Consider the following 17823-nt stretch of genomic DNA (forward strand, 5'->3'; position numbering starts at 1 on the left):
TATTCTCAAAAAATATCTTTTTTAGTATGCTAATATAGAAAGATATTTAAAAAATAATATTTCACTTGTATCATAAACACATTTCCCAACCCACATTTTTATATTCTCAATTATCTTTTTATCTCACATACATCACATCACAAAAAGTGTTACAGTAATTATTCCAAATAATATTTCAAATAATACTACTCTATCCAAACAAATAAATAAATAAATAAGAGTTTATAGAGTTTAACATTCAGAGAAATTCAATTGAGAGGCTCCTAGCCCTATCTTGTTGTTCATGGTTTTCATTCTATCGTACGACTGTACGGGGAATCTCTCGGTGCTCGATGCACCCTTGAAGTATTGCAAAATGTTGATAATCAAAGTTTTTATGAATGTTTGAACCAACTATTAGAACATCATGCCTAATGGCTAGTTTAAAAACTCTTTCTAACATATATGAGACTCCATTTGCTAATTCACATGCTAAATAAAGTCCACCTAACATGTTAAATTACTCTTTCTTTGATTCAAAAGCAACTACTAAGTGTCATTCGAATTTTTATCCAGTCAAAACTAAGCAAAATCTTACTAATGTACAGCTCATTAGAGGGAAATACAGAAGAAAAGTCTTCACAAGTTTAAACAAAAGGATTCCCTCAAAAAAAGTTTAAACAAAAGGAGACAAATTGAAGAACTAAGCCAGACATTAAACGAGACACGAGGAGACAAATTGGCATTATCCCTTCCACAAAGATACACTACTAGCGTTGTTTAAAAAAAGCTAAATTGAAGCCAAATTTGGCAGCATTCGAAGCTTGAAAAGTAGAAAGCATGCAGCAACAGGAACAGGGCTCCACCACTGCACATTAATACAGCATTGCTACAATGTTTAATCTACAAAATGTAGTAAATAAACGCTGAAAAGGAGGATGTTCACAAGATTGGAACTAGCTAGCTAGCAGACAAAGGATTAATTACAAAAGGATTTTTCTTTTCCATTATACCGTGATTAATCATGTCAGTCCTAAAGCGGGACAAGAAAAGAAAGGTAAAGGAGAAAAAGAACAAAAGAAGGGAAAAGACCAAAACAAAAGATTCAGTTAGCAAGTACTCCGCTGCTAGTTTTTGCTTTGCTGTGAAATGATTGTCAGTCCCATTATACCATCCCATGCAAAAAGTAAAAGTTTTTCTAGCCCTTTTGACCAACCCACCATTTTATGTTAAGCAAACTCATAAACAGCATTCACTTCTCTGCTCCCCGTCTGTCCCCTTTCAATTTCCCCGTCCTTCATTTCCATAAATAAATCTTTGATGGGCTCATTCCATTCCAAAAATTGGCGTCTGGAACACTGATAGATTTGGCTTTGCAGGTTGGAATGAATGAAGGGTTGGCGAAATCCAATTACCAAAATTGGCAGCATCATAAGTACTGCCAGTCCCATTGCTGCTGCCTAATGCAATTCTTGTCACAAATGGAACTTGTTCACTTGGACTTGAACTATTAGTACCTGTACCATTACCATTACCACCACCACCACCACCAAGAACATTACTCTGCTGATGCTGCTGCTGAAAGTACCCTCCACCACTGAAGTAGCCATTATTATTATTATTAGTTGGGTAGTCCACGTTGAAGGAGGGTGTTGTACACTGCAATGTTGTACCATTTGGGGTACTGGGATTTTGGAAAAGTGGGATAGCTGTAGGAGTTGGGATTTTGGCAGTGACATTATTATTGTGGTAGCCGAGGCTAGACCAAAAATCGGAGGTTGATGGGGAGTTTTGTTTGATGGGCAAACCAAAGCCGAGAGCTGATGTTGAAGGCTGAGAAACAAAGGAAACCGAGGTGGCTGAGGAGTGGTCTCGGTCATCTGACCGGTTGCTTCCGTCACCGCTCTTGTTATCAGATAAAGAATCTGATGATGTCTTGTTGTTGTTGTTGGATTTATTGTTGCTGATTCCTCCAACCGGGAGATTGCTGCTTGCTATGCTTTTTACGTCGTAACGGCTGATGTCGAAATTTGTCACGGCGTTCAGGCCTCTAAATTTGATTGCAGCAATGTCATAAGCCTCTGCTGCTTCTTCCTGGGTACCTGTTGGGGAAGTACAAAATCAAGAAACTATTCTCTTAAACGACATTTTCTGAAAAATTCAAGTGCAAGAGACAAAATTGAACATTGTTTTCAATTTTAATTTATCTCCCGTGTTTAGAAAAAAAGGCAACAACATGGAAATTGGCATGTAATGGAACCACATTTATTGCTATCAAAGGCCCCTTAAAAGATATTTTTGGGCATTCACCTCCACGGCCACAAATTGTACTACTCGCATATTACTTGTTGTTCTAAAAATTGGCATTACTTTTTCCTTTAAAAGACTGATCGGGGAAATGGTGCACGAAAGTACTTTGGTTTATCAGGATATGTTGTCGACAAAGATATGAACTTACTGAAGGTCCCAAGGTAGAGATCTTTGTTGCCAGCAACCCTTCCTATTCTAGCTTGCCAACGTCCATGTTGATGGTGCCTGATCGAACGTTTTGGCACAAAAAATTAGTTTCGCAGACATCCAGTTACATTAGTTAAAGGACAAGATGATTCATTTACTATAAGGTTATATGCATGCATGCACCTAGTGACTCCTCTGTAGATTGATGCCCCTCTAGAAAACCCGCTACTTTTCCTGCAATACCATAAAGTACCAAGAAAATAGAATATTAGGGAAGAGAGAGAGAGAGAGAGAGCAAAAAATTGTAAATAACGTAGAACTCCGACAAAGCTAAGAGGGAAAATGCAGGTTAAATAAAGCATGGCTAGGAAATCTAACCTCCTAAGAGAAGCAACAAATTCTTGCCTAGTCATGTGCTTCATTTCCTCCAGTTCCTTCTCATAGTTAGACACCTAAATAAGCACAAGCCAACGTTGTTCAGGTTTACAGGGTGGACAAGCAAAGGGCATGCATATAGCATTCATGTGCTCACCGGAAAATTTGTGGTGGTGGTCGGACCCCAGTATTTAAGGGCGGCGAGATCATAAGCCCTAGCTGCTTTCTCTTCTTTGTCATATCCACCTGCGAAGCGTAAAACAAGAAAACCATCCAAACACACCAGTAGTGTCAGAAAATGAGAATCCAAGGAGAATCTAATCCTAGAAGACTGTTTGTCCATGCAGGAAGATTCTCTTTCGATACTTCTACAAAAAATGATTTGACTATCAAACTGTGCTCAAGAATGGAAAATATGATGATACAATGAGAGAGATCATTAGTACTCACCCAGATAAACTGAGCCATGATTTGAATCGTCCATTCGCCATAATCATTCGCCCAAGTACATGCCACATAAAGAACCAACCGACATTAGCCCACCTTCGTCTACCCTATAGTAGTCTGAACGAGAATCTCTTCTCATCGAATAATGAAATACTACGCGCTCGTGTTGTAACTTATTAGCCCAAAAATAAACCCAATAATTATTTAAAGAAAAATCTAAACGGCCTGCCTGCTCTTTTCGAAATCCTAAAAACCTGAGCTTAGATCTCCGACTTAAATTTGAGTTTGGATAACCACGATAGCATGTTTTCATTTTAAAAAAAAATTAACAACTATAAACCTGAAAACCCTGAAGAAGTGAAAATATATACCTTGCCTTCCCTTGCGACTTTGCCCTTCTCTTCTGCAAGTATTATCCCACAAATGGGCTTCATATCTTCCGGTCCACCTATGCCTGAAGTTCAAAACAGAGGGGGAAAAAAAAGGAGATTAAGTAAAAGGAGTTACTTATATACTAGTACTAAACAAATACCATATACTAGTAATAACATACCAAGCAATAAATACAACCTTAAAACCATTCTTAACCGGTGCTTACCTAGTAACCCCTCTGAAAATAGACGTACGTTGGCCAAAAGTCTCGACCGCCTTCTTCGCAGGCGGCTCAGGAGCCAGTGGAACAGCTGCCAACTGCTTCTGGGATTCAGCCTGCTCGGTTGAATATCCACGTAAAAAGCTAGCCGCTATTGATTTAAGCTCCGAATCATACACGTCCGCGTTAATCAAAGCTGAAGTCTGATTTCCCCCGCCAAACTGACAAACATCAGCAGAAGAACAAGAACCATTAGACCCACCACCCAAGAAATCCTCAAGCTTGGGGCTAGAACAGTTGAGAACTGTTGATAAATCTGCTGCTGCAGTCACACTTGCACCATTGTTTCCATTATCTTCTTCAGCTCTAATAACCGCCCCACCTAAAAAATATAAAAGACACATAAATAAAACATTTTTTGTAGTGAATATTAGTAAAAGATTGTGAACAATTTTCCAGGCCAAATAAAATAGTAGCAATAAGGGGAGAGAGAGATTATACTGGAGGAAGTAGGGGAGTTGAAGGCTTCAAAGAGAGGATGGTTGGAAAGCGAGAAGGCGAGCCAGTTGGGATGGGAAGAATCCATAGGGTTTTGAAATTTGAAGTGGAAGTGGTCGTCGGTGAGCGTGAAAGAAAGAGATCTAACTTCTAAGCCAGATGGGTTCTTTGGGAAACAGCGCCTCCTGAGTCCTGAGCTAAGCTAGCTAATATGTATTCTTGCTGTAAGTGAGAGAAAAGCAGGAAAGATTGGGGATGATTGAGGTGATGAAAATTACCACTACTGCCACTACTATCTCAAACGAAGGAAGGTGTAGTGAAGTGGAGACCAGAGAAAAATATACTTTGAGTTAGTGAAAGGAGAGGACACAAATATAGAGGTAAAATGGAGAGGTTGCACGAGGATCGAGGTCGCTCTCAGAGTCTTTACATTACATACATGTACCAGCAACCCAGACTAGTTTCTACCCCCAAAAAAAAAAAATTTACATACATATACCGGCAGAGTCTCTAAGGTAAGAGGTAAGACGGGCTGTGGGGAGCGGGGGTGGTGGCCCGGTGGGAGGCAATGGCTTGGAGAAATTAGTAGTAGTATAATTAATGGAGGTAATCGTTGTGTGTGTACAGTGGTCTGGGCTTGGTGTGTGTGCGTGCGTGTGTGTGTGTGTGTGTTAATGCATTATGCAATATGCAGGATGCATATGCATGGGGATTGACTATTGATGTAGGGAGTGTTGCAGAGTAAAACAAGTGGAAGCATTTCATGGGATGACTGGGCGGTCTCTGTTGTCTGTCTCTCTTGACTCAACACACGGAAGATATCCTTGTCATGCTACTTACTGCTCTTTTTTTTTTCCCCCCTTACAAAATTAGATCGATACTGTGGTAACTTTACGTGTTATACCGATTGTTGTTATTACAGACTCTTCGGACGATAGGGTGCTAGGGGTGCCTACCTAAATGGATGAGCTTAACGGATTTGAACGGGTTATAATTGGATAATAAATATAATTAATTTATATTTATTTAATAAATGTGTCAAAATAAACCAATTGATTTATATCAATTTAGAAAATAGGTATGGATATATTTAATTATCTATTTATGATTCACTTGAAATTTTATTTTTTTAAAATTTTTTGCATATTGTTTGACAAGAAATAACGATATTTTATTATTATTAGATTGGTAGAAAATTCAAATTTACCTGCTTAACACCTACTAAAAATTGAGTCTAAATATATATATATACATAATTATTTTAATTAATAGGAATAAATGGGTGAGTTGAGTCAACTCACTACTTATCAATTAAATCAGTTTGATTTGATCGTCATTTATAGACTCATTCAAAGTTCATTGTTGCATACCCATATCCATTTAATCAATATAATTGGATTATGTTTAACACCTCTTGTGGTGATTAAGGACGGGGCAATTAGATTTATTATGAATTGTACAGTTGTTGTTTTTATTAAATAATTTAATATATATATTATTTGTACACTAACTCAATGAGTAATACAATTGTATCAAAGTTAACTTAAAAAAAAAAAATACAACAGCACACGCTCAATCGCACCAAAACCCAGTCTTAACTGAATCTAAGAGCTCATTTAGATTGTTATTTTTTAAAATTTTTGTAAAAAAAAAATACAATAGTATTTTAATATATTTAAGATAAAAAGGTATTGACAAATGTGTTCATAGAAAATGCACATATTTTTTGAAAAAAAAGGGGCAGTAATAAGGGAGAAGTCCAGGAGCATAAAGAAAGAGCTCATACTTGGTTTTTAGTGATATTTCTTCAACGAAAGGAGATTTATACAAGACAATTATTAGTGCATAGAAACTTCGAAGTTTGCAAAGAAAGTTAAGAAATTTATGCAGGATGGAGCTTTAAAATTTTGCAAGGTTAATAAAAAAAGTAGTCATTGTATGTGGAGTTTCTAATGACTGGACCAATTCATATTTCATAAGATGGGGAAGAAAGAGAAAATTTTGCGAGGACAAACATGGGACAATCAACTTTTAAAGATTGAAAAATAAAAAAAGGTAAAAGTAAAAGAATTTTGAAAAGGAAAAGATAAAAAGAGGAGGTAGATGGATCGTCTCATAGATGGAGAGAATTTTTAGGTGTGGCTGTTTGTGGGGAAGCAAGAAGGTGAAGAAGGGGACACGACGACCCATAAGGACGCCCGACAAATTATTTGATTTTGGGCCCCAGTGGTTACACGTGGCATTCCCTTTTATTTTTCTCCCACCCCGCTTTCCTTGCACGTAGAGGATGAGGAATCGGCACTTTGATTTGGGTATAATATATCCCCAAATGGAATGATTTCGTAGTAGTAAACAAATTCTTTGTATTTTTTGTGTCGGTTCCTCAAAATAATAATAATAATAATAATTTTGGCGTCGGAAGTGCCAATGTGGCTAGAGATTCTCGGGCACTATTTTACAATAATATCCCAATTTTGTAGTGATGACTTGATAATTGATAATGTAGGATTTATTATGAGATTTTTGTTACAAGGCGTTTATGCTTTATATTTATAACCACAAAGCAAGGTCATATGGGGTCATTTTGCATGTTCCATGACAGCAACTTGCGTATGGTAGCCGAAACACAGCAAGTTCGTCTACTCCCTCTACTCCAAATCATTTGCACTTTTTAAAAATAGGGGATGTTCATGGATTTGTTTGTAAAATTGTTCTCAAAAATTCAAATTTTAAATTTAAAATTAGTATGAAATATACATAAAAGTGGAAATATTATTGGAAGAGGAGATCAAAATTAATTTTAATTTTGATGAGATGATAAATATTTTAGAAAATTTCAAAATAAAAAGTATAACATCTTTAATATGAAGAATGGAGTGTTTATTGGCCTTATTCTTGGTTGCTTTATAAATTCTGATTATAGAAACTGATTATAAAGAATAGTTAGAATCAAGTTTATTATAAATTTTAACTTTTTCTAATAAGTAAAAAAATATAAATATATAATCCAAGTGTAAAAACAATCGAGAACATTACAAAAATTAGTTAGCTGAAATCAAAATTTATAACCAGTTAAAATAATTAGCCGAGAATCGGCCATTGACCAGCTAGTTTTGTCCTTCACTATAGCAAATTTTCTTGATATAGATTTTAGGGACGGGATGGATTTCATTTTTTTGAAGATAGAAGGCGCAAGGTTCCAAATTGCTAATACCCTTCAAACATAGGGGAGCATTTCACAAGGTGACGAATCATTTTCTTTTGGCTCTAAAGGAAATATATTATAAAAGAAACACATTTTTATACAGTTTACTGCTGTTTCATACTGGAAGGAATGATGCAAATCCACTCTCTCCTCGGCCGTCCCTGTTCTTTTTACATTTTTCTCGATGCCTCGCCCTTTTTCTTAGTACTATACTTTTGGTTGTCAGAATAGTTTGCACTTTTGCCTTTTGAACTTGTATTTGGAACTAGTAGTATTACTTTCCTTAAAAAAAAAAAAAAAAAAAAGAACTAGAGTACTATTACTTTATTGTGAAATTTGTTAAGATAAAAAGAATAGGATGATAAACAAGGACGGTCTCTCTTCTTGATTGATAAATATGTAACGTCTACCTGCAAAATTTGTGGCATAGACGGGCTTGTTATCGTTTAATTTCCTTCATTACTCTAACGTTTACATTTTAGATTTTTTAAAAGTTAAAAAACTAAAATTTAAAATTTACTAAAGAGTAACTTTAGCTGATTTTGATCATAATTTTATAATTAATATCTATCATCAGTTTTTATAAAACCTAAAATAAACAAGAACAAGGCTGGTTGAGTGTACGCATGTCGTGACTTCAAATAAAATTGTGGATCAAATTTGCAGTAGCCTGGAATTTATACTTACTAGTGTATATCTAAAATAGAATTTGACCGTATAATTTATACAAGAATTTTGTTTCTCCTCCAAATCCCATCCCGGGTGGATGGGACCTCAGCAGGAGGCAGGCAGAGGATAAGACCATGAAATGTTGCAGGAAGAAGCAGCCGGTAAAGCAAGAAAGTACGTACATATAACCTGTACTTTTTAAAACTCAGCATCTGCAACGTCCAAGCTTAAATTTGGCCCCGGCCGGGCACCCAGGCAGGTATGGACTAAATATATATATATCATCTACCTCCGTGTGTGTGTGTGTGTGAGAGAGAGGGAGAAGGAGAGATAGGGGTTGGTGAAGAACGCCTCAGCCTGCCCTTTGTGCAGTATGCAGAGAGGATAGATTCGGAAATGGCAGCCATATGCATTGCATTTGCCACACTATACTCCCCTGCCACGCGTCCTAAAGTGCTATCTCTCCCCCTTCGCCATGCTTCATCCTTCAAATCTTCAATAGTCCCTGCGTCCGCGCCTTCTTTTACACTACTATTCCTTTGGCCAAAAATGGTACTCAAACCTCTATCTTAATTTGTCCCTTTTCACGAAACAGTGCCTAAACATGATAAAATATTGTTGTTTCTCTGCCTTTTGTTTACCAAAGAAAAACAAATTAGAGATTAGAGTTTGATATTATGAAAATCAAAGCATCTGTAATTTTTTTATTTTCCTTTAATCTTTTACCAAATTCACTTGTGTATTGCGAAATTCTGCTCTATATGTTGATTCATAGCCCTGCAAACTCCTCAAATAATCCACTTTTAGTTGCGAAGCATGAAAAACAATTGAAATGGTACTTTTGTATGCATGGTTAGAGTGCAAATTAGGTTGTAAACAAACCGACTCAACTTAAGTTTTGATATAATCGAGTCGAGTTTTGATTTAATTTTACTATATTTGAATTTGAGTTCGACGAGCTTTCAATAATATAAGTGTGTTTGGATTGTAAGTTATTTGAAATATTTTTACTGTAGCACTTTTTGTGATGTGATGTATGTGAGATAAAAAAGAAATTGGGAAGATAAAAAGGTGTATTGGAAATTGTAATGGTGATGTCAGCAAATATATTTGGCCAAATAATTGGCTGTCCAAACACATATAAAGCTCGAATTCGAATTCAAATTCAAAATTGAACCGAGTCAAGTTCAAACTCGAGTTTAAAATAATAAAAATAATTACATTTATTTTTTAAAAAATAAATAAAATAGTAAATTTTCTTAATACATAATAAAATATTAGGAATATATATGTAATTTTATTATTAAAATAAAATTTTTAAATATATATATAAAATCCAGTCGATTCGTAAACTAACGAACTGAATATTTTTAATCTTAACTTTGAGTTTGAACTCAATTTGATCATTTCAAATTCGACTTGAATTATTCGTGATTGGCTTGCGAGCGATTTGACTCATAATATACAGTCCTAGACTGCAGACTATCGAGTCGTCTCGCAAAACTTGTGAGTTGAGTTTCTTTAAATTTCAATTTTAATTTAAATTTGACTTGATCAATTTGAACTCGACTCGAATTCTGCGCAAGTTGCTTGACTCTCGTGCCACCCTAGTCTGCAGACCATCGCAAGTTTTTGTCATCGCTTTGTTTCGTATAGTCAATTTGCTCCAATGACTAAACGAACAATTCAAGCTTCCACGTCTAGTGAACACGAAAAGTGAACAATAAATATAAATACAAAAATAAAAAACGATGACAGATCAGATGGAAGTGATGGAGAGTACAATAAGTCATACGACAAGCAGCTTTTCGTTCCGAATTGACCCAACCCCCCAAAAAAAAAAAAAGAAAAAGATGCAAAGCGTGGGTGTCCCGGTAGTGATTGGCTGAGAATTTGGCGGGACATGGTCGGCAGTAGAATTTGATTAATCATGATATTTGCAACGAAAAAAATAAAATAAATGCATACGAGGCTTCAATGGAAAATATTTAATAGAAAGTATATATAAGAATTAATGGCTCCGACGGGAGCTGGGTGTCTCTCATGATTTACCAAAGGCCCCATAATTGGTCAACGGTCAAAAACGACTCGAGTGAAACGAATCATTCCACACGTTCGTTCGTTCCCCCCAAATCTTTTGACTAGCGCTATTATTACCGTATGATCACTTTGTTACCCTCCCCACATGACCTTCCAATTCTTTAATCAACTACTAGTATTACTTAGCAATTGTTACTGCTAGTCTGCTACATGGTATGTGTTACTATTAATTTTATTCCTATGTACTATAATCACTCTAATATTAAAACATGTTACACCTACTCTTTTTTCTTTGGGGTACTCAGCTATGTGGATGAAAGTTAAACCTATATAATTTGTTAATGCCTCGAATCTGGAATTTTTTTTTGTTTAAAAATAATACTATAATAATTTTTTATGATACGATATACTCCGTTCGTTTCATTAAAAGTGTCATACTTTTTCTTTTTGGCTGTTCCAAACGATTTGTCATATTTGACATTTCTAACTACTTTATACTCTAAAATTCCCCTTATGACCTTCATTAATGATACATAAAGACAAATGTGATGTGATTGTTTTTTACTTTTTACTTTGATCAACAAGGTAAAAATGGAATAAAAGAAATTTTTTTTAGTGGAATGTACTATGTATAAAAAGTACATATCGTCAAATATGTCTAAATATATGAGACGGAGGAAGTATGTGATAAAAATGAATAAATAATATAATTGTAAGCAAAAAATGTTTCAATGGCGTAACAAAAAATACTTTCTAAAACATTACCTATTCAAACAAACTCTAATTTTTTTAATCATTTTCTCATCTGTACGCAGAAATGTACAATAATCATTTGAAATTGGGTAATTAGGAAATTAATTTTTTTAGAAAATATTTAATGAGGAACAAAAATGTTAAATATAGTGAAAAAGGGCTTTCATTTTGCCTGTAAATTCTTTGCGCCCTTCCACAGGAAGAGTTTAAAAAAAAAACGGAAAAAAGAAAAGAAACTCATACTAGATGGGTGGGATGGGACCATGAAGTCATTCAAGTAGGTCTAAGGCATTTTAACAAAAGCCCTTTTAGTCTGATGGGCAATGGTCCACGAATGTAGCCCAAAAAGGATCGAAGACCAGAATCAGCTCACCACCTAAAGCTAAGTTAGGAATATTTTTTACTGTCGAATTTTCTCCTGGTAATCTGCTAAGTAAAGCTTAGAGGGGAAGGGAAAAAGTGGGCGGTGGAGTGAAAATCACGTGACTTCTCTCTCACAGGCAAAATCACATTACACGTGTGATCTCGCCTAGGAATGTGTACGTCCTTGATTTAATCTGCAGCTTCTTGTCTTCTCATTGTTCAACCTGAGAAAAAAGAGATGCATGCATATTATTATTTTCACGAGTTTTACAGGCTATTGATTAATCAATAACAGATGGCAGCCGATAAAAAAAAGAACATAAATAAAACCCTCCCAAGTCCAACACAAGAACAGAAACCAATAATAACCATTAAGCAACCCAATGTATGCTAGTACAATTTTATTATTTCATCTAATGCTCTGTTTACTCTTCCAAGGAAAACAGGAGACTGCAAAAAGGATCGACAAAGAAATTAACGCTAAACTGCAAGACAAATAACACGTACTAAGAAATAAAACTGCAACGTACCTAAGCGTAAACTGAAGGAGTATCAGAAATTTATTAGTAGCCATGTGGCGTCGAAAATTAAGTGGTTCGATACTCGTAATCGTTTCTTAGGTGCAGTCAGAAATCAGCAATTGTCATTTGATTGTACTTGTGGGATTCGCTTAGGCGTAGTTTGTGAAAATTCTTGCTAAAAAATACTTGTAATCGAATTCAACTCCATTAAAGCACGTTCGTGGTTCATTGACTAGTCAAACCAAGTGGCCACGAGTAGCAATTTGTGTTTTGTAAAATTTACACCTCGTCTCTGGCTTGACCTAATTATTATGTATTTTTATATATTTAAAAAGGAAAATTGCTCTGTTCAAAATGTTCCCACATTTTGTTAAATGATTCTTTTTGTCTCTCACTTCTAAAATGTTGCTGACTTTGCGTCCTTTACAAAATTAAGTCCACTAAAATTAAGTTTCCGACCACCCACTTGTTAATCTGAATCCACTGTATAAATCACACATGGTTATAAATAAAAACTAAGAATAATTGGAAATAGGAAGCATCCGGGTTTTAATCATTTGGGCTGGGCATGGCCTAAAAGTTTTTTAGCATTTTTAAAATGGTCCAAAAATGGGCCTATCAAAACCAGTCCGAGTAGGCCCAATTGGTAGGCTGAAGTTGTAAGTCAAGGGCCATGACATTTGCACAAGAATCCAAACAAAAAATACCATATTCCTTCCATTCCTTTCCCTCCAAGACAAACAAAGCCTCAGGTTATCACAAATCATTGGTTGCATTTCAATTTTATCATTGACATGATGAATAACTCTTTGAATATCTAATGCACTTTCACCAAGTAATAATTTGCCATTTTCTTCTCTTTTTTTTTTTGTCAAAATGTTATAATTTACCATTCACATAATAAACAAAAAGTAAAGGCTTTGGGTGTTTGATAATACCACAATGCCACCTGCGGAACCAAATGTACTTAGCTAACAAGGTTCCGACTTCCAACTTTCCACGTGAGGGAAGAAAAAGTTGCGTAACTTCTCACACTCAAATCAGACTGCACTTGCGAAGGATTATGAAGCAATATATGAATAATTGGTCTAGCTCTAGCATTTTGATTTAATGAAGGTGGAGCCCTTTAGCCGGGTTTAACTTTAACTTCTAAAGGACGACAGAATCTAATAATCCTTCATCCTTTGAGACATCATATTGCGGCTGCAAAACAGAAGCTGCAACGGATTTTAAGTCTTTGATCAATCATTTACTGCAAAGTTTTCAAGGTGAAGTTCAATCCTAAGAGAGCAGTAAGTTGTTTTACCCTTTACATCAGAACAGACAGAGCCAAAACACGGGCTATCTAAATAAGGTTGGAAACTTTTCGAGCGTACAAAAGTCTGCTGGATTTTACTTATCATGGAGCCGATGTTCCCTTTTCAACTCTACTACTAACAAAATAGGACATCCAACCTAAGTAAATGAGTGCAAGCATGGGTGCATGATGATCTTGCTATCAATCCTCGCATTGATCTGGGGCATATGCATGTCATGACTTCAACCACAGGTAGTGGACTTGTAATGACATTCATCAATTGTTGAGTAAATCAGCCCTTCTGATTCTAGGGACTCAATAGTCTCCCTACAACATTGACAAAAGGGGGGAAAGAAAACTGGTGAGTTGCTTTCATTACTATATCCGCACGCAAGCAGAGAGGGAGAGAGAGAGAGAGAGGGTAAGTACAAGATCTTTTCCAGAGGAATTTTGAGGTGCTGGGCAATTTCATTCCTGTGAACTCCCTTTTCCTGAGCCCTGGAACATGGGAATAGCTCAAGTCAATAAGCATAAAAAAAGACCATGTACAAACTCAAATTTTAAATAAACGGACTCGGAAGAATATCAAGTAGTTATTTAATTTTCAAATCGAAGATGAAGACAATCCATTTTCTAGTGAAAAACAAATTGCGCTAGCCATTTCCCTGTTCCGCGCTGTTAGCAATATATTCCGGAGCAAATTACACCGGTCATGCAGCCCATCTAGACAAACTATTCCAGTGACAGTTATTTACGTTTCTATGCGGTGCAGACCATTTGCATCAACTTTTATGACTTACACTGAGGAAGGTTGTTCCAAGTACTCTATCACCATTTTATCAATGCCCTTGAGTCCATCCGTGCTATATTCTCCATAGAACTGAGAAGTCCAGAAGAACGAATCAGAAACATTATAAAGATCAAGTAATCTAATGCTAGGCGAGTATTAATGTCAACTGACTTGATTTGAAGAGGAGCTCTTGTGTCCATTCACAGGAGTGCTAACTGCTGAAATTGGATTATGAACTTGAAAAGGGGCAGTGACTCCATTCTGCGCCATGTATATTTGACAATATATTAGAAGATGAAATAATTAACAAGTATAACCTATTCAATAACTGCATGCTACGCATTGTTGAAACAGATAACAAGCAAAAGTTGTATTTATACCCGTCTGGTGTTAAAGCTGTGGTAATGTATGCAGGCGAGAAAGTGGCTTGAGAGCTCATCATAGTTATTCAGAGGCCTGAAATCAAGAAAAAATTCAACCATTGGTATACAAAAATGGCAAAATATTAGTCATCTATGGACACTCTATTAGCTAGCCAATGTGCAATTATGGCATGACAATAGAAAAAATATAACATGAACATAAAGATTGATCTCCTCAAAAAATACGCAATCCAATTGAACAAATTTCCTCAAGTTTTCACCTCCGATTCCAGCAAAAGAAAAAGCATCCAACACCGAGTTGCTATTAATGCTACAATTAGATAGATGTCATTTTCAAATCGTTTAATAATCTTAAATGAGGACAATATAACTCAAATAGCGACAGCTCAGGCCAAGAATTTTTATTTCTCAGAAAAAAATTTGAATAAAGCTCATATTAAATTGCAAAATGATGCCTACCTGATGGCAAAGACCTGTAGTTGCTTTTTGCCTTGCAATGCTCTCAAAAGTCCATGCACTCGAACATACTTCCCATCCCTATAATTCAAACAAAAAACATGGTTTGAAGTTAAATGTAAAAGAAGCAGAACTAACAAAGTCGGAGATCTTACTCTATTCTCCCGACTTCCTTGGTGTCCACGGCGTCATTGATCCTGCAATGTATAACATGAATACATACTTAGCCAAAGATGAACTTCAATATAAACTACACTTGCAGTAAACAACCAACAATGCCATTAGCCATCTGATTTCCCACACTGTCACAGCATTAATGGTTGGTTAATAACAAACTAACAACCTCTAATACAGGTTGTCAAGATGATCAACTTGACGCAAGACTAACTTATCTAAGGTTAAGCGTTAGTAGAACCTAAGAAAACATAAAGCATATTGGTATATGTTTTTAACATTTCTACACACATAACAGGAATCAGGCATTCATGGTTTACATATCAAATGATGAAAACTGATGATATTTGACCCTCTGATATAATTTCCTCCCGTTACTTCTGATTACCTTAATTTCCAAGATGCAAGTAATTTCTTGACAGCGAAATCAAACATAAGATTCCATACGCCATGAATATTCTAGCTATTACTATTAATATGAAGCACGTCAAGGGCATCCAATTTCCCAAAAGAGTGAATGGCTGTCCACATCAAATTGGAATCTGAGTTAAAAAAAATTTCAAATGAACATTTGAATTTAGACATTGTCCTAACCCCCTTATACAAACTGACAGAGAGCTAAATGTGAAGTGAATGGTAAATAGTATACCATCTAAGGCAACCAATACGGCCAGTCCCATCATCAATCTCAAATTGGACATCCGTAACCTTTTCAGATTTGTTAAATGCCATTCCCACCAACATCACCTGAAACCCGATACAAATCAGGTATCTTCATATATTAAAAATCAAATATTGTGAAAAAAAAAGGTAAGAAAACAATTTTCAAAGGGATACAAAAACTAAACCCACATTTTTTACATCAACTCCGTCGATCTTAAAGCTTGATTTGTCATCAGTTGATAGTACTGCATCGCTTATTTGCTTCACCGTTACCGGAACCATCGGCTGTGCATCTCGACTCTTTTTTTTCAAATGTGTCCAAATATTCAAAAAAAAGAGTAAATAACAAAATAATAAAGAAAATTGTGAAATGAAAGAAAATGGGATAAAGTAGAATTTGACCTTGGCTGAGGAGCGGGATGAGTCAGTGGCTTGTGAAGAAGAAAAGCCGCCGCCGGCGACATCTATCTGGCTGCTGGAGAACATTTCTTCTTGTCTTCTTCTTCTTTGTTATTTTTTTTCCTTATGGCAGATACGTCGGTGGACGAATGAAGAGGACTGATCATAGTTATGGATAACATATTTACGATTCCCGCCATTTTCATTCTGCTTTCCCGCTAAAAATTGGTGGGCATGTTTATGGGAAGTGGTAAAACGAGGCCCACTGCATCAATGGGTTGGCCGGATGAAATAGGCCCGTTTTGATTTGGATAGTGCACTTCCCAAAAATACATGTCAGCTTTGTCACGTTTTGGAAATGATAAAACTGAAGTTTATGATTAATTGATTGTCTTTTTGTTTGTCATAACTCACAAGAAGAAAGAACGAAAAGATTGCCCCATTCTTAATTTTAGGTACAATTGGATGAAAAAAGTTAGATTGAAGATAATCAAGCGGTAAATGATGTCAAAATATTAACCGTTTTCTTTTGTATTTAATAGAAAGATCATCTAAATTGTAGAGCTAAGTAGAAATATGATTGAAAGAAATGAAAATATTTTTACTTAATTAATCGGTAAACACATAAGAAGTGGTAAATTTACAACTTTTTAACCAATTATAGTAAGAAGATTGTATGTACAATTGTGACATTAACCTAAATACATATGATATAGCTTAACAAATGGTACAGAGAGACATCATCGTGGTATATAGCCTTATAAACTCAAAATGCGTTTAATACAATAAATCAAAGTGCAGTCCAGAGTGTACAATATATGTGACAGATTAATCTACATTCTGGTTAATTTGCGAGAATTGATATTACTTATGTATGCTCATGTGTTCCGCGGATTGAAACAGAAATACTTGCTACTGAAGAGATCTCTTCTAAGTTCTGACAATTTCATTAAACTATGTGACTTGGGCACAACAATTGCGGATGCGGAAGATGAACGAGGAACTGAATCACAATCACTCCACTCAGGTCCCTTATCATCAGAGCAGCAAGATTCTGTTGCATTAAGATCACGTCTAAGGCTGATTTCTCCAACTTTTTCAGTTCTCTGCATTTTCTTCTTGTTGATCCAAAACCACCCCATTCTTGACAGTTTAAAGCCATTGGTAGTTTTCGCTGACTCCTCGTGAAAATTAAGCTTTGGGAGCGGTAGTCCCAAACTCTGAACTGCTGGTGGAGGACTGGGGGGTGGAATCAGCTCATTTTCTGGTGGATGTTTTGGTGTCCCTGGCTGCATTTCCCATCTGAAGGGAACCCCTTCAGAACTTCGATAATACGAACGAAAAGACTGATCCACAGAAGAAACCCTGCAAAGAATTCTGTTGCCCACCAGAGAACCATCATTTTCAGCTGCAAAGGCTGTCTCGTGTACTCGACAGTAGTACACCTTCCTGTCCCCTTCATCCTACAATACACATTCCGTAAAAGAGAAAATAAAAGAGTCATATTAATCATAACGAGTAATTGTTGCCATCTCAAGTATTTATGATGCAAGGAATCATATTTTTGCATGGGAGTACGGCACATAATACGTAATTTTAAGTCTTGAACTCAAATTGTGACTTGTGAGGCGGGCTCAAAATAAAAAGCAACCAGAATTAAGCGCCTGGTAATATCTGAATTTCTGATCAGGGAGACTCTAGATCTTACGAGGGGAAAGAGGAGGGGTTTCATGATATTTATGCGCCAGAAAAATCAACACAT

The 17823-nt window shown here is 35.9% G+C and overlaps 2 protein-coding genes across 2 annotated transcripts; both read right to left on the minus strand.

Annotated features, from left to right (window-relative positions):
• Positions 1–826: 826 nt before the first annotated feature.
• Positions 827–4628, minus strand: LOC113775216 (AP2-like ethylene-responsive transcription factor AIL5). Its single transcript, XM_027319993.1, has 9 exons — positions 4352–4628; positions 3857–4232; positions 3630–3712; positions 3262–3270; positions 2969–3057; positions 2815–2888; positions 2620–2670; positions 2438–2514; positions 827–2081 (listed from the first exon to the last, which is right to left on the minus strand). The coding sequence occupies exons 1-9, from the start codon at positions 4434–4436 to the stop codon at positions 1306–1308; spliced, it is 1620 nt and encodes a 539-aa protein (XP_027175794.1). The 5' UTR covers positions 4437–4628; the 3' UTR covers positions 827–1305.
• Positions 4629–13124: 8496 nt separating this feature from the next.
• On the minus strand, positions 13125–16188 carry LOC113775678 (replication protein A 32 kDa subunit A-like). Its single transcript, XM_027320658.1, has 10 exons — positions 16065–16188; positions 15852–15962; positions 15649–15746; positions 14981–15022; positions 14829–14906; positions 14367–14442; positions 14158–14247; positions 13997–14076; positions 13626–13694; positions 13125–13523 (listed from the first exon to the last, which is right to left on the minus strand). The coding sequence occupies exons 1-10, from the start codon at positions 16146–16148 to the stop codon at positions 13439–13441; spliced, it is 813 nt and encodes a 270-aa protein (XP_027176459.1). The 5' UTR covers positions 16149–16188; the 3' UTR covers positions 13125–13438.
• Between the last annotated feature and the right edge of the window lie 1635 nt (positions 16189–17823).

This window comes from Coffea eugenioides, chromosome 6 (genome assembly GCF_003713205.1).
Source record: "Coffea eugenioides isolate CCC68of chromosome 6, Ceug_1.0, whole genome shotgun sequence".
Lineage (NCBI taxonomy): Eukaryota > Viridiplantae > Streptophyta > Magnoliopsida > Gentianales > Rubiaceae > Coffea > Coffea eugenioides.

Excerpts from the sequence above, each read along its gene's own strand:
- LOC113775216 (XM_027319993.1), bottom strand. The coding sequence starts at position 4,436 with ATGGATTCTTCCCATCCCAACTGGCTCGCCTTCTCGCTTTCCAACCAT. Across the intron at positions 3,713-3,856 it reads ATTTTCAGAGGGGTTACTAG|GCATAGGTGGACCGGAAGAT; the intron begins GTAAGCACCGGT and ends TTTGAACTTCAG. Across the intron at positions 2,671-2,814 it reads TTTGTTGCTTCTCTTAGGAG|GAAAAGTAGCGGGTTTTCTA; the intron begins GTTAGATTTCCT and ends ATGGTATTGCAG.
- LOC113775678 (XM_027320658.1), bottom strand. The coding sequence starts at position 16,148 with ATGTTCTCCAGCAGCCAGATAGATGTCGCCGGCGGCGGCTTTTCTTCT. Across the intron at positions 15,023-15,648 it reads CGTATTGGTTGCCTTAGATG|GATCAATGACGCCGTGGACA; the intron begins GTATACTATTTA and ends TATACATTGCAG. Across the intron at positions 14,907-14,980 it reads AAGGAAGTCGGGAGAATAGA|GGATGGGAAGTATGTTCGAG; the intron begins GTAAGATCTCCG and ends TTTGAATTATAG.